Here is a 17,343-nt window from a genome sequence, read left to right on the forward strand (position 1 = left end):
AATTACTTTGTAGTAGTTTTTCTCTAGTTTGTACCTGTTAAACCAGGTTTAACATGCAGGAATGCAGACTGATGTGCATAAATTACCTACATGTAATTTATGCACATCAGTCTGCATTCCTGCATGCAGAAATCCTTTCACAATTGACACAGCAGAGAAGCAGATAGACCATTTTGGAGTAAATTTTACCTCTAAATGGTATTCAGTATAGAGACATCTTCAGCCTGCACAATGAATATAGTGTAATTTATACAGTTCAGGCAAATAACTGTAATGTATTATAAAATTTAATTGTATGTGTCAAACTAATAAAAATTGGGAGCAGGATCAAGCATTCTCCAATTGATATCCTGACAAGAGCAGAAAATCTTCTCATTATGTCACAGCATAGATACTGAATATTTTATGAACCTGCATTATTCATGTAAAGACAGCATTCCAAAGATATATGCAGAGCTGTTAGATTAACAGTAATACAAGATGAAAATGAAAGGTTTTTTAGAAGTATTATCAATAGCAGGGAAAACACTGGTAGTTGTTTGGATCCCTTATTTCATTGTGCAGTCAAGGCAGCACTGGAATTGTACCCCAGCGTGAGTTCATGTTAGCAGGGCACCTTTAGAAATAGAAGCAGTTCCCAACTCATCTGCATGCTGAGCACCTCCTTCCCTCACAGAACTAGGTTTTGCTGAGTTTACAGGAGCACACTAACAACATAAACCGCCTCTTCACTTTTTGCATTAAAATTGGAAAAATAATATATTACGTCTTGTTAGATACGAGATGCGTAAGTGACCAAGGTTAAAACTTCCAAAACCTGTGCAACAAGTATTTTGGTTCTTATCCATGGGCAAAAGCAATTTTCTCTATGCCATTAAACTCTTGTGTTTTATCCTTCTGTTGGGCTACTGTTATATTTCTGATTGTACTTCAGAAGATTAAGACTGAGGTTATAAAAGTAAATAAATTGGAGGACTTTAGTTTTCCTGGGAAACACTGTGGGTCTTAATAGCAATTATAAGGAGAGACAAAAGGATGCTTTTTAATCTTCAACCTGAAAAGAAAAAATATTGATGAGAAATGAGGAAGAAGTAGAATCTGGCACTGTAAGACAGAGAGCAGTGACTTGAAAAGTACTTGGAAAAAGACAGTCTGGTACTTGCAGCTCAGTGAGACAAGGTTTTAGACTTGCTTGTGGCCATACACAAGGATTCCTACTTCATGGTCTGTGCATTTAAAATATGTGGAGCGAAGAGTGTTTAAACAGCAATACCAGTGTTATCCATGACAATGTAACAGTACTCTAAAAAAAATCCACCTGCTGTTTTCAATCTCTACTGTGGCTCAAAGCTAAAATATTAGTTTTGGTAATTTAGTCAATGGATATTTTATACAGTGATTATTTCCATGATTATATTCATTATCTGTCCCAACAACTTGGCTCTCAAGCCTAAGTTTCAGCACCCACCATGTTGCCCAGGTGGTCCAGAACAACATCTCTTTACCAATTTGTGCCAAGAGCATGATGGTCTTATAGCTGCCTCTAGAGTCTCCTCATTTACCTTTCCTGAGCCCTGAACACTCACAAGCAACCCTATTCAGCCGAACACATTTCAGGCTCTACCCTATTATATCCTCCAGGTCATGCTGGCTGATCTGGCTGGCTCCAGAAAAGTAAGCAGGGGTTAAACCACATAATCTCACATGCTTTGTAGGAGCTGATGGAAACAGAGACACTTTCAGACAGGACCTGGTGAGAGAGAGAGAGAGAGAGAGAGAGATTGAGAAAACAATATGGGTGGAAAATGCATACCTACAGAAAACCTGAAAATCCTGCTGTGGAGTACAACTCTGTGCATGACTTGTACTTCTTAGGTGCCTTTTGAGTTATTTTTGAGGCTCAGCCTGCCTATTAGCATTGATATGCTGAACACTCCCTCAGTTTTTTAAGAGAAAGTTCAGGACCAAATGTAGCATTTGGGTTTCTATATACAGAATTACTGAAGCTCCAGCAAATCCCTTCCACAGCCACCTGCACTGTGTAAGAGTGGACCCTGGTCTGCCTGGTGTACCTTGCCTACCCTATTCTACCTCACATTTAGCAGCATTGGATAATGTGTTTTCAACTGACCAAGGACTGGGAATATGGATGAGCTGTAGTGGCCCACAGGAAAACCTCAGAGCTGTTGGCCTCATAAGGAAGAAAAGCGTCTATGGAAGTAGCTGATCTCTTCCACTCAGGGGCATTTGAGTGCTGCTTAACGGCCTTAGATATAACAACCCCAGTCTAAAAAGCTTGAGAGGGAAACCACAGCCCATTTCACTGTGGGCATGTCTCCTCTAAGTCCAACATACAAATTCTCTCACTTTGGCCATATTTGCTGTTTCCCCAATAGCTTCAAAGAGGTTCCTCTGATAGCTGTATGGTATGATTTCTCCTTGCCCTCCACCAGCGTGCTGACCCAAAGAGCAAGGGCCAGCTGATCTCCACAGCCTGTTTAAACACCCTGGGCAATGGGCAGGCTATGTGGGGCCTACAAAAGTCTCAAGTTTTATTGTGATGAATAAGATCTGTCAAGATCTGTCAGTTTCAAACATCAACAATGTGCCTGTGAAACAGGAAGGTGAAAAATTTTCAGAGCAATTCAGTCTCCACTGCAAGTGGAGATGGAAGAAATATTTGCTTTTTCAGATGTTTCCCTGAGCAGACCATGAAAAAGATGCATGCAGACTTTGCAGAGGTGAATAAAGGAGCACTGAATTGAAGAGGAAAATGCAGAAGAATGTTTTAGCATGAACTTACATGAAACTTTGTCAAATCTAGTACTTTCTGAGAGAAAGTGATGTTACCCATTGAACTTTGGGTTCCTATTTCGAACTAAATGAAAAAAAAAACAGGACACTGAGTTTGAGGACAATACATGTTATTACATCACATGGAGACTTTGGTGGAAGAAATTTGAAGATCATTGAGAACAACTATCATCATCTAGAAGTTTAATTTCTGCTGTGTGACAGCAGAATTCACTCTACATCAGCCATAACACAGAGAATCTCTAAAGGACTGGAAGCTCTTCTTGCTCAAGGGAAACATGAAAACTTCTGTGTCAAAATCAAATTGCATTTTAAAGGATGTGGGATAGCAGCTTTACCAAATGAATGAAGTCTTTAAACAATTTCAAAATATTTACATTACTTTCTAATCTTACAGTTGCAAGCCTAGAGTCTGATTGCCCAGAGAGGTTATGGAGTCTCTTCACTGGAGATACTCAAGAACTGTCCGGACACAATCCTGTGCAATGGGCTCTAGGAAGCAGGGAGGTTGGACCATGCTCCACTGTGATCCTGTCCAGCTTAACCATTCTGTGGTTTCCCAAACAAATTCCCCAAGAGTTATTTCTGTTTCAGAACTTCTGGGATCATTAAGTTCTGTAAAGTTCACTGTTTACTTTGAAGACATTTTGTGGTGAGAAGTAAGATTCTGCCAAGTCAAAACACATTATTATATTTTTGATAGTAAGTATCTTTGTACCTAACATTTTTCTGTGGAATGCATGATGGGTTTTTTCCCTTTTTTTATTTTCTGTGAGAATTGTAACTTCTTTTGCAGTCACCCAAGCTAGCAAGGTGGCTAGAGGCACATCATCAAGTATGTGGTTAGTAGACAGTATCATGACCTGTGCATTCCACCTGTGTAAAGGTTAATAACAAGACATCTAGTTTCTAACAGTTTGCCCTCATGAAGATCTTCATGTTGCAGCCTTTTAAAGAGAAGTAATTTCCAGTTTGCGGCTGAGGAAGAGAGATTGCTTCTTCAATTGGAAAAGTCTTTTTATGTTAGTAAATAGTAATGACCAAGTCAGATCACTGTTCTTGTGTGAAAACTGCAAGGGAAGGCTTTGCTCTAAGTTATTCTAATTGCTGCTTCTTTTTCTCTGCTTTCAGAGGCTGGCAGCAAGAAGCTAAAGAGCACGATACAGAGAAGCACAGAAACAGGAATGGCAGCAGAGATGAGAAGTCGTATGGTTCGACAGCCAAGTCGAGAATCCACTGACGGCAGCATAAACAGTTATAGCTCTGAGGGCAAGTAAGTGGCATTAAAAATATCAGTAATGTAGGAGAAGTTTCTAATGTAGTAGAAGTTTCTTTCCCCATTAGTTGGGATGTCCCAAACTCTAGCTGAAGGGGGTAGCTCTGTGTAGAGTTTCTTTCTCTTGAAACATTTGAAAAACTGAAACACCATTTTAGGTACATAACACAAATTTCATGGAAATTGAAATTGAGAGAGGACTTCTTAAGAATTCTCATTTTCCCTGTCATCCAGTGAGGCATTTTGTTCATCAAGACAGCAAAATTAAGACTGCATTATTCAAAACAATACATAGGGGTACTTTTTCTTTGAGGTAAGTTTGGATTACCTCAGAGTTAAACTTCAGATGTTGTATGTGAATCCCTGTGGTTTGAAACTTTGTTCAGCAATACTATATACAAAGAAAGTTTAATTTGGAGTTGTTCCAAATCTCTTATTAAGAACTGTAAACCCAGAGCCCAGATGCCACATCAGCTGAAGTCAGGCAGACAGCTGTGGGGAATGGGGCAGCTGTTTTCATTCACTGCTGAACAATTTGGTATGTAGGAAAGGAGAACAAAAGCAGTTCTTCAAAATGTGAAGGAATACTCCAGCCTCCCCACAGTTCTCAGTGGGACTCTACTGCATGTATCAAGGTACAGTGGTTCCTAGGGAATTCTTAGAAGTTGACTCCCCAAAAAAGGGGGAAATGGGGGTAGGCAAATGCAGCTTTATAGACCCGGAAAAAAATGAGAGATTTGGACTTCCTTGGCTTCATCTTTTTATATGCTTACTGTGTTACCACAATTGCTACTGCACATTGTATGAGGGCACAAAGAGCCAAGGCTGCTCTGGTGGTGGTTACAAGGATCTGTGTAAAGGTGCCTCTATAATCAGATCTTCTCACCACCCTAATATTTTTACATCACTGGAACAGGTTGCCCATAGAAGTTGTGGATTGGCTCATCATTGGAGGTGTTCATGGCCAGGTTGGATGGGGCTTTGAGTTACCTGATCTAGTGAAAGATGTCCTTGTGCATGGCAGGGGCATCAAAACTTGATGATTACTAAGGTTCCTTCCAACCCAAACCATTCTATGGTTCTATGATAATGCTAAGAATTTTAAGAGCCATGTAAGAAAAACAGGCTCCATCATGAATAATTCAAAACCAAAGCAGATAAAGATCAGATGAAGAATGAGGGGCAAGAGTAAAATATCCCAGTGTTTTCCCCATTATGATTCCTTGATAGGCCATTACTTTTACCCTTTCAACACTCTGCCCTGCCATCCTCCTTCCTTTCTCTATGCTGGAGTGTCAGTCTGTAAGGCACCAGTTACTCACCTTGGTGACAGAGGCCCCAATAAACTGCACCCTTTAGGAAGGAGCTGAGGGAGCCTGTTTTCCTGGTCAGCAGTGGAGAGGAGAGGTGGGAGCCCAGCACTGAGGGTGAGGACATTTTCAGTGGAACAGCTTAATACTCTGTTCCACCCTCATTGTGTGAAAATAGATTTGGCAGGGCTGGGGCAGCCAAGGTCTGGATCTGGAGGTCACAGCAGGCGTCTGGAGGATAGAAAGGCAGAGCCATAAAATACCTGTTTTGAGAACCAGACTCTGAGTAAGACAGTGAGGAAAGCAAGCTTAAGAAGTAAACAGAGTGCTTGCTTCTTACTGGGACATATTGCAGGCCGGGTGTGCATAGTGGGACCCTGTTGCTGCCTGTTCTGAGCTTCCCCTCCCCAAGACACTTGCCTCTGCCATGTGCACCGAGCTCCTTTGTTCCAAGCGCGGGCAAAACCAAATGTAACTCAAACTCTTTAACAGAGTGTCTGAATGGCCGGTCACCCCGGGTCCACCCCCAGTCCTCCCCTTTCCCCTTCTCCGAATAAAAGAGATGATCAAGGGAGGGATCCGCCCTCTCTTGGGTCAGCTACCTTCCTGTGACCATCTCTTGTTGTCTGTCTCATTTGAAAGCTTCTAACTGCAGGGAATTGAGCGAGCAGGGAGCTATATTTCTCCCTCTTTGCTTCTGCTGATGGTATTTGCTTTGCAGCTGATACAGGTACCGATTTAAGAGCTACTAAAGTGCTAGATGGCCCGTGCTACCTCTCTAGGCTGCTCGAGGCTTTCTAAGGCATTAAACCACTAGCTTAGCTGGTAAAAAGCTGAAAAGATACCATCCACATTTAACTCCCCTTTAGAACTAAGTACATCTTTAAACTATCATAAGCTGGTAGTCACACTACCTGTATTGCATGTCTTGTTTCTGCCTCAATAGCTCTTGTGCCTGCTCCCCATCTCTTGCTGCTCCAGTATCAGTTCTGCCTCTGACAGTGCTCCTTACCTCAGCTCTCCCATGCAATTGCTATCTTCACATCTGACCCATGTTTGCCCTGCTTCTTTGATCCGAACTTTTAGCACCCTAAGTTCTCACTATGTTTCTGTCCCAGACTTTTGGCTTCATAGTTACCAGCTTATTCTGGTTGATGCCTGATCCTCAGTGTATCTCAGTTTTATTTCCTGACTTCAAACTGTACTTGACCTTAGCCTTAAACATTGTCCCTGACCACCACATCTCTATTCCAGTCTGTGGCAAGAGAAAACAGTGAGTCTAAAGAAGTGAGAACACCATCAATATCTAACAGTGACTCTGAAGGGAAGCCTGGAAGAATGAGCCAAAGGGGGCAGATAGCAAAACTCAGGTGAAACAGTTAAATGTATCTTGCTGCAATGAGAGTAGAGAAATATTCATTAAACAGGACACAATGCCGTAGGCAAAAGGGATACCAGAGGGTTCTGTTCAGTGTGGTGCTGCACTTTGTGGCTTAGAAAACTTCTCTGAAGTCTTCTCTTTTTCTGTGATTCTGTGATTTAGCTATAGATCAAATCCTTAGATGTTCTGGAAATTTACATGAGTTCTACAGAATACTGTTAGTTTACAGCAGCTCTTGGGTTTAGATCACAGTGAGAGAAGAAGGTTAAATGGTTAAAGAAAGATGTACAAGACAACAAGTGTCTACTGTTTAATTATTTCCTCCAAATGCATTACTGGCTTATTTCTAGAACATGAGGTGACACAACTACAAGGAGGAGAGTAAGCTGCATAGCTCTGTCACATAATCAGGGTACATGCACTCTGCCAGCTGATCCTAAAATCCTCTCCCTCATTGTCTGGGCTATTTTTTAGCATTAGAAAAGTTAGCTTTAACTTCAGATGTTATATCTAGTGTGAACACTGAATCAGCTTTTGACAGCACCTTTTATTTTGAGTAGTGAAGCTGTTTGGAAGGGTTTTTTTTCCTTCTTGCGAGATTCCCATCAAAATCAGCAAGATCTTAACTTTGGTTGCTTGAGTAGTGTTTTTTCTGCAGTTCACTCTTCATGTTACTGTAGGTGAGTAATGATGATGATTAGGAAGTGCTTATGGTAGGTCTGCACTGGTTTCTTGTCCTTCCTTGTATGTGTGTGTACATTGACACTGATTTTACTTCCAGGATCACATAGTTTATTGACAATATCATGCCTGATCCTGCATTTCCAAAGACCAATCAGATGTATAGCTCAGCTATTCCTACAGTAGGTACCCCAGGCAACTTGTCATGTTCTTTTGCTTGACCCTTAACTGGAGTTTAATGAATTAATAAACATTCAGATGAATGTGTACTTCCTACCTTCATTATCATAAGTATAGCTAGAAGCGTGCTCTCAAGTGAATATTTTCAATGTTGTTAGTCAATCTGTGGCAAAATATAACACATTTTGTGGAAAAAAGGCCAAAGAAACAAGCAAGAAACTTTTCATAGCAGAGGCAAGAGTGAAAGCCACTGGGGAGAGAAGCAGACCACATCTTGATGTTATGAATTGGAGACCTTGAGCTTCTTTTCCTCCTCCATCTAAAGAAACCATATTTAAAAAAAAAAAAAAAAATTTTAAAACTAAATTTCTGTGAAAAAACTTACTTTTTGGAAAATCAGAGTTTTCTAATGAAAAAAGCTGTGCCAAGGAAATGGCATAAAGCTGAATAAGGGGAGGTTTAGGTTAGATGTTAGAAAAAGTTTTTCCGCCCAGAGAGTGGCTGGGCTCTGGAACAAGCTGCCCAGGGCAGTGGTCACAGCATCCAGCCTGACAGAGTTCAAGAAGCATTTGGACAGTGTTCTCAGGCACTCGGTGGGATTTTTGGGGCTGTCCTGTGTAGGGCCAGGAGTCGGATTTTGATGATCCTTGTGGGTCCCTTCCATCTCAGGCTATTCTATGATACTATGATATTTTCTGACCAGCTTTTTTCACAGACAGTCCATAAGTTTATGCAGGAATAAAAAGAACAGTTAGTCTTCAAGAGAGAAATAGACTTTCTCTGTGCAACTACTCGCTTTGCAAAGAACTGTGAATTGAATCGCTGAAGCACACAAGCCTGATGTGCAGAAATCAAAGCTTTTAACACTAGATGCTTTTGGTTTTATAAGGAAGTTTTTTATTATTTATTGCAGTCTAACAGGGAATTTCCTTTGAGGGAGAAGCAGATACAGAGTGGTGGATGGCCTGCTGGGGAATATGTTGTCTATACTTGGTTCAAAGTTTGTTCTTTTATTTCTCATAATTGTTATAAGGAAGTCAAAGCGGAGTCTTCCCACCATGGATCACTCTTTCTCTCTCTTTCTCTCTTTTTTTGTTTTGTTGATTTCTTTTGTTATTGTTTGAAGAGTGTATATCTATTAAAATAAAGTGGAGACTATGGAATATAAGAAAGCAGCTTGGCAAAGCACACATTATAGTATCACAGAATAGTTTGAGTTGGAAGGGACCTGTAAAGGTAATTTAGTCTAATCCCCTGCCCTGGGCAGGGCCATCTTCAACTAGACCAGGTTGCTCAAAGCCCTGTCTCACCTGGCCTTGAATGTTTCCATATATGCTGTGCTGATGTGTTACAGTTCAGTTTCTATCCTGAGAGAGGAGTGGGTAGCAACTGTAGATACAGATTTGTCTGCCAGAATATTTTGGCTAGTGAGTGGCATTAGGTTTAGCTCCAGTCACCACTACTACTACCTGCCAGTTTGCTGCTTCATTAAACAGCTGCAGCAATCAGATTAATTTAGTGCATACATCTGTTTTCCCTATTTGTTCTTACTGATGCTGATGGGGTTTGGATCTCTGTAAATCACACACTCACTAATGAAGAATAGGCTATTAAATTTCATGAAGCTTTTTATGTTTTCTCAGACAAGGTCAATCATAGTCTATTTACCTGTCAGACTTCACTGCTTCTGGAGACCTCCTTAGCAAGACCTATTTTATGGACTACTTTGAGTCGATGTGCAGAATTTCTCTACACTGCTTTGGGGTCCATGGGAAACGTATTCTTCCTGATGCTGCAGAATGATTTGTGCTTGTGTATCCTGAGCTGCTTGCTTTGTATAAGTAGTACTTTTGAAGTAAATACTGTAGGATGACAGAAATTAATCATGTTCTTATGCTTAACCAGCTTTTATTTTGTTTCAGCTTAATATTTCCTGGAGTACGGCTGGGCGCTGACAGTCAGTTCAGTGATTTCCTCGATGGACTGGGACCTGCACAGTTAGTAGGCCGACAAACACTAGCAACCCCTGCCATGGGTAAGAATGATACGTTCTCCTCTGTTAAATGAATAATAAGACAATTAACTAATGCACACACTGGCAGACTACAGCACCAAAAAGACTTTTACCAAATGTCTTCCTTCATTATCAACATGATTGTCCTATATGCAGTTACCGGTGTTCCTATCATGGCAGCATTCAAAGTGGGGTGAGAAACAGTATTTGCTCCATTTGGGGTATTGGCTAATCTTACTTGCAATTTGAAGATAGGGGTTTTACTTCCCACACAAAATTATTGTGGCTTCTCCAGTTGTAGCTCACTGCAAAATCTCAACTGTTCAGAGTTTGTATTTACTTGAAACAGATTATATTGGATGTGACAGGGTTTCTGGCCAAACTGCACTTTTCCAAGCTTAGTTCATCTAACTCCAGAAAGTGAAACTTCTGGAAACATTTGCAATGCCCAATAATCAGTCACTGATAAAGCCAGTGCTTGTCTTGAGAGACACAAAATCCTTTTCTTCAACAGCTGCCTGGGGCTATCTGTGATCTCTGTGTTCCAGACCACTCTGTAATTTCCTTTAGCAGCATTAGCTGTAGCTTGTTTATGAACAGAGTATGAGTTGTATAAGGAGTGCAAGAGTGCAGGACTGTGTAAGTATCTTTGGAAAGATTTGGGGTTGGGGGTTTTTGGGGTTTTTTTGTTTATATATGAGCAGTTCTTAGACATGCTTTAGGATGCTAATTGACGACTCCTTGATACACTACTGTAATGATACTTCTGCTGGAAATTATAAATAGCCAATACTTCAATACAACTGTCTTGGGAAAACCAGCTTTAGGAAGGGCTACTGAGATACATCTGAAAAAGAAGAGAGAAACAGAAAAAAAAATTGCAAAAGACAGTGTTCCCTTCCCAACTCATGAGCAGAAGGAAAACTATCTTGAGAATGCTCTGAGTACCCTCTAAGGCAAAACTTGCTGTATAAATCTAAATGACTGCTACTAGAGCATTAATAATCATCAAACCTATTAAATTAATATTTTATTATTATTATGGAAGAAAATATATTTGTGAGATTGTTTGTCCAATAAATATCTAAATGGCTTTGTTGGTATGTGTACAAGGGTCTTCTTCTGTCTCTTTATTTTAATCTTGTTTTGCAACTAAAGATTTTTCTGCAGATAACTTGTGTAAAACATTTATTTGGACTTTTTTTAGAACTGTATCTACTACAGGCTGAAGTTTTGGCCCCCAGAAAGCTCTCCATCATGTTTTTTTACAATTTTTAGAAGACCTGCTCTGTGCTATCCTTTCACCAGTGATGATTTGAAAATGTTTGGATTATCGCTCCCCCTTCTGGTTCCCTGTTGCATATTTTATTTTGGATATGAGATACAGTGATGTGCTCTTAAAAATGCTTGTTGGAATTTTCCTCTGAACTATTTTTAGTGAAGAACACGACTGTGTTTATTCAAGCAGAGTTTAATGATAAAAAAATCTTTGCTGCTGTTCTGTCATAGTTCACATACCAAGGTATAAACACTGCTTTAATATGCTGTTAGAGAAACATGTAAAAATCCCATGCCCAATTAATTTCAAAATGCTCTTTCTCTAAATCTAGACCCCAAATTCTACGGTTCAGGACTACTATTTCTGAATTTGGTTTTTTAGACAATTAGAGCTTACATCTCAAATATATACGTCCTCATATGTTTCATGGATATAGTTCATTTATTTGCTCAAGTGTCATGTAGCTGCCTATGCCATACTGTGCATTTTTTTTAAGTGGCCTATTTTAATCTATTTTGATCTAAGTTAGATTTCTACTCACCTGATTTCATGATATATGAAAGCATAGAGACATAACGCTTTGAGCATCAGCACATAGTTTACTGCCCTTTTATTTTATTGATCTAGATCAGAACAGTGCTTGGTCTCAGAGCAAGCAGTTTCCTTTTTCTGCAGGAAATGTCATTTGTCAAAACTCAGGCAAGGAAACAAGTTTGACTGTTTCGAAACGAAAGCAGTTTCTTAACATGTTGTGACATTTTATTCACACCAAAAATGTGTGTGGAATATTGATAAAAATGGAAAAATTGTCACGTGTGTGCTTGGTGGAGACTTTTGAAGAAAAAAAATACCTTTTTAGCTGGTATGAACTGTATACCTAGAGAGGGCACCATGCTCCCTAATTATATATTATTTAGTCCTTGTTTAATAATGGAGAAGCTAAACGGATCATCAGGAGACGCAACAAGCACAGTAATACAGCAGAATAACATCATACTAGTCTTTCTCCTTCTCACTCTTATACCTTGTCTCCTGTGCTGTACTGCTTCTCTAAAATGTGAATTTCTTTCTTCTCCCTCTCAGGTGACATCCAAATTGGAATGGTGGATAAAAAAGGCCAGTTAGAAGTAGAAGTCATTAGAGCCCGTGGCCTCACACAAAAACCTGGCTCCAAATCTACCCCAGGTATGGAAAAAAAAAAAATAGACAATATATGAATATAAAACAACACTATGAAATATACCGATGAACTGGGGAATGGATGCTTTTTGAGCTCCTTGTTAGCTGTCACTACCTTTGCATTTGTTTGGTTTGCTTTTCAACAAGGAGTATGTGCGTGGATATATCCTTGCTACCAATGTCCACTTCTTACCACCTTGCATCTGCCCGTTGCATGCTACCTTTCAAGGAATCATTTTCAGCAACTCAACATCTGTTCTGGAAGGAACATTTGTAGAAATATTTCTGTGTAACTTAGGCAGGTTATATATCTCAGAAGGGCTTTGTCTATATAGCTGAGGTTTTTTGTGTTTGTTTGCCATGAAAAGAGATGGAGAACAGGTGAAAGTGCTTTGAAGAAACAACTTAAACGCACGTGTCAGGGTCTTCTGTACATAACAGTGCCTCAAGGCAGCAGTTTGTGCTAGTGTTAGTGTCAGTGTCAATTATTTGTATCATGTATATTGTAATAAGATTGAATCATTTTATAAGGACATTTGTTGAACTTCTAGTTATTTATAGAAATAATTATTAGAGGAGATTTAGAATCAATAGACCAACCACTGCTTATTGTAACACCTGGAACAGTTCTTTTAGATAACATTTAGTGAAAATGGTACTTTGCAATCTCCTTAGGAGCTAGAGATGAAAGAGCAATTCATGTGTGTGTCATAGGAGTGGCATAGTTTTAAATATTCCTTTTGCTTTGAACTATCTCTGACCCCTAAGCATTTATAGAGACTCCAGAATAGCCATCAGTGACATTTAATTCCTGGAAAAACAAAATGTTTTTAAAATGACAGACATGAAGTGTAATTGTTGTTAGTAACATCTTAGATCACTACATTCAAAGTTTATAAAAATCAATTTGATTTCTTGTGGGCTGTGTCATCTGTTTTATGAATATAATTGTATTCAGATTATACAACTGCAAAGATACAATGAAGATAAGTTGTGCCATTTTCTCTCCACTCTGCTTCCTTTTAAGGCATTTGTCCTCCATTTCAGATGTGCACCGTAAGTCCAAATATAACATTCTTGATGTTCTGTCTGCAGCTCCGTATGTCAAAGTGTATTTACTGGAAAATGGAGCATGTATAGCTAAGAAGAAGACAAGAATTGCAAGGAAGACCCTTGATCCTCTGTACCAACAGACACTGGTTTTTGAAGAAAGTCCACAGGGTAAAGTCCTTCAGGTCAGTTTCTTCTTAATCCCATTTTAGGCTGTCATTTGCATGTTTACTTAAATTTAACCAGTATGTGTAAATCCATTCCAACTTACTAAGCATTTAATTTTATAAATACCATTAAACACATCCTTGTGGCTTGTGGTTTCAGACTTGCAAAATGTCTTATTGCAAATGGAACATTTCTCTTTTGTTGACTCTTGCTCCTGTCCTGCCATGAGGTTTTCCCATGAAAGGGAAGTAATCATTCACTCTTGTGAATAACATTTTCCTTATGCTAACATATATAATAGCAAGAGTGAACATACATAAGCACGGGTTTAAGTATATAACCCTGTGTGAGCATGGATTTGGGGACAATCATGAACCTTAATTTTATGTTCTTCCAGGTAATAGTTTGGGGAGACTATGGCCGAATGGACCACAAATGCTTCATGGGAGTTGCCCAGATCCTTCTGGAGGAATTGGATCTGTCCAGTGTGGTAATAGGCTGGTATAAATTATTTCCACCTTCATCGCTAGTGGATCCAACATTGACTCCCCTGACACGCAGGGCTTCCCAGTCATCTCTGGAAAGTTCGACTGGGCCTCCCTGCATTAGATCGTAGTAGCAGGTGCTGTCTATTCAAAACATCACCCAGGATAACAATTGGAATCAGATATTCACATGATCAAAAAACACTGTTGGAGAGAGACAATCACTTCTGTTTTTGCTTGTAGTAGTTATCCAAACATATGTCTGTCTGTTGAGAGATGGCTTAAATTGACAGAACAAAGGTATATCACATACAGCTAATCTATTAGCAGCTATCACTGATGCTTATAATGATTTTAAAAGAAAAAAAAAAAAAGAAAGAAAGAAAGGAAAAAGAAAAAAGAGAGGGACCTTTAGATTCAACCTAAGTCAAAGATGACCCAAACTGGAAGCTCTCACTCTGTTAACAATGTTGTATTTTTCACATTTTGAGAGCCCTCAAGCAGTGTTACCTTCCTGGTGTTTCAGCAGTTTTTCTGTACTTGTCACTTCCACTAGTTTTTTGCCACGTGATTCTGCTAGTTTTGTAGAAGTCCTCCCAATGCTAACAGAGACCCTTCCTTTCTTTTTCTAAACCAAACAAAAAAGGGCTGAAGCATATCTCTGTAAGCATCGTTAAAGTGTTCAACAGCCACAGTTACAATTCCAGAGAGTTCAAATAGTTTCTCAGTTCTGGTACTTACAAGTCTCTCACGCGGGAACCCAGAACAAATACCAACCTAAGTTATATTCTTAAAAATAAAAATCATCACAGTGCCACTTTTTCTTTGTAAAAAGCAGATATGTTTGCATTATATATATATAATAACTTTTCTGTTTATGATGTTTTGCATGGAAGAATTTTGAAGAATTCTGCAACTACTGCTGGGGACTGGTATAAAGCAGCTTTAGTCTTAATTTTGACATTGAATATGTTACTGGTAATGCAATTTTCCTCCTAGAAATGGAGAGGAAATACTTACGTTTCTGTGTATAAATGTATATTTGACTTCCCAAAATGTTGACCAGGAATGAATTGAGCATATGACACTTTCAGCTGTACCCAGGCTTCTCTGATGTGTGTCGCTTCAGACGCACCTGTCTGCCCTGGATAGAGCATGGTATGAGTTGTTCAGTGTTTCACTGGAAATTCCAGTTGAAATATTCTGCACTTAATAATGTTTTTATCAAATTTTAGTTTACATTTCTTTGAGATTGATGCAAGCACAAGGCTTGATTTTTTAACGCAAGATATCTTACTTTTTGGAGAAAAAAACAATCAAATTTCAATTTGCTTTTTATTCATCTGAGTTCTTCTTGGCCTTGAAATCCCTTGTGATATTCTGTAAATGTGCGAAGAACTGCAGATTCCTGCAGGTGCATTGGTATGTTTCCCCTCCTTTTACAGGCCATTAAATTTTGTGATCACACAAATAGAGCAGCATGACTTGGAACTGTTCAAAGCTGCATGCACGTTTTGTAAAAAGAGATGAAAAAGGTTATTTAATAATGTATGTTAGTTCCACATAGGCCAGCTTGTATGTTGCATGTACTTGTACAGTTTGCTCGTAATTACTATACTGAAGTAACCAAGAAATCTAAGCCATCCATTTTTCTTATAGACATTTTGCAGGTTTTAGCCAGGCTAGGTCTGTGGGTCTGGTGCTAAATGTCTATAGATGGACTTTATTTTTTACCCTATGGAAAACGTGATGTAGTACGGACCAAATTCCTTCTAATAACTATTTTGGTGTAGATTCCTACTGTGGGGCTGTAACACATGTAGAAACTGTGTACACACTAGGTTTTAATTCATAGACATACTGCCTGCACCAAGTGAACTATTTATTATTACTCAACACATGGGAATTATTCTGCCCATCTTTCCATAGGGCACAGATTGGTTACTGCTCGACCTGCTGAGCAGGAAGAACTCAAGCACTGGTGCACTACTACTAGATCCTGTTCTGTCTTAGTGGCCAAAAACCAACTAGCTATAATTCGATAGTATCTTTCTATTTTGACCACTTGTCTTAACACTCCCCTGTGCTTTTAAATGAACTTCCAACTCATGTTATGTAAACATGTTTAATAAAATTTCCTTTTCATGTCCAGTGTAGTAGTTGTGCTCTCTGTATGTTCTGAGGTTCATCTGTGATTCTGCTTGCTGCAGGACTGTGTGAAATGTGTTAAGGAACAGTAAAATAAGTAATTTCTATGGTTCTTTTGATTGCTGTAATAGTGTATGTTGAAATCTGGGGCCAAAAACTGAGGCCTGGTGAAAGTCATGTTTGGTTGGCTTCCTTTTTCCTGAGAGAGGAGCCAAATTGTGCTCTCATTTGTTGAAGCAGGCAAATTGAAGTTTAAAAAAAAAAAAATAGACAAATTTTTATCTGTTGAAATAAAATCAGTTTGTTGGAGAGGAATGATGTGGTGGCTGCTTGTAGTAGGGCAGCGGGGCTATACAAGTCAGACACCAGGTCTCCACTTGGTGTGTGCTGAACCTTTAAGATATGAGAACAACTACAGACCTTTGGCACTTTTTAAACCCATGACTATGCCCTTGTATTGTAATGCTGTTATGAACAATGCTTTATAGAAATTTACCTGAGAGCAGAATTTGGCACTAAAATTTTGCTAGAGAAGCAAATATTATGTACTTTTTTTTTTAGTTTTCCATGTCCCACAGATACCTGATCACAATTTAAAAATAACATAAAGACAGTATTGCCTCACTTTGAACACTTTTGTTTATTACTTTATTTAACTGAATACATGGTTAAGATACTGAAAAAATGACTAATTAAACATGGTAAATCTCTGAACAAAAGGCATGTTATTCTGTGTGGTGGGAGTGATCTGTTTAAATACAGAATTTGTCATGCTGTTGCAAAAAGCCCTCAACTTCATTAATCTCATTACTTTGAACATTGTGTCCAATAGATACCTTTTCCTTTCTGATCCTGAGAAATAAATTAAGTCCAGCATTTCTGATCTCCCCCTAGAGGACAGAAAATATGGCAGCAAAAGAACATGCTGAACTATTTCATTTATCGTGTTTCTGATGAACAGGGATCATAAATGCCAAGATTTCAGGAATGAGGTAGTAGAGCATGCTAGGTCTGATAAGTTGTGTGCTGGACTCCTTTACCGGGGACTGCTGTGCTTTAAAAACTCATTGCTGAGTGTTGGGATTATAATACACAAATAAATCAGCTGAAGTTCCCCCTTGGTTTTCTGTTAAGAATGCAGTATTGCCTAATATATATGTCATGCAGGGGAAAAGCAAAGATTATTAACTCATAATCCCTGCCATATAATCAGACAGTTATTTTCTTTGTGATGAGTAAATGTTCTAAATTTTATAATGAAATGCAAATTTATGTCTGTCTTTGTGGGCAGAGGAAAAAGCTTTTGGCCTTAACCTTTGTGTTAGAGAGGCATCAGAACTACTGTGAGTGGGTAGGACAAACCACAGCTTCATTACCT

General features: G+C 39.0%; 1 protein-coding gene across 33 annotated transcripts in view; it reads left to right on the forward strand.

Annotated features, from left to right (window-relative positions):
- The window catches only part of RIMS1 (regulating synaptic membrane exocytosis 1), a 317,874-nt gene extending 301,181 nt beyond the window's left edge, over window positions 1-16,693 (forward strand). For 29 of the 33 annotated variants that reach the window (XM_042016167.1, XM_042016168.1, XM_042016169.1 and 26 more), the window contains 5 exons: window positions 3,946-4,087; window positions 9,565-9,677; window positions 12,019-12,120; window positions 13,210-13,349; window positions 13,730-16,693. In XM_042016167.1, the coding sequence (XP_041872101.1) occupies window positions 3,946-4,087; window positions 9,565-9,677; window positions 12,019-12,120; window positions 13,210-13,349; window positions 13,730-13,948 (716 nt within the window). In that variant the 3' untranslated portion in view covers window positions 13,949-16,693. The remainder of the gene's footprint in view (window positions 1-3,945; window positions 4,088-9,564; window positions 9,678-12,018; window positions 12,121-13,209; window positions 13,350-13,729) is intronic. The other 4 variants (XM_042016198.1, XM_042016199.1, XM_042016200.1 and 1 more) reach the window with 1 other exon arrangement.
- Window positions 16,694-17,343: the final 650 nt, after the last annotated feature.

This window comes from Corvus kubaryi, unplaced genomic scaffold, assembly GCF_017639235.1.
Source record: "Corvus kubaryi isolate FWS band 111438036 unplaced genomic scaffold, C.kubaryi_AGA036_p1.0 split3-73, whole genome shotgun sequence".
Lineage (NCBI taxonomy): Eukaryota > Metazoa > Chordata > Aves > Passeriformes > Corvidae > Corvus > Corvus kubaryi.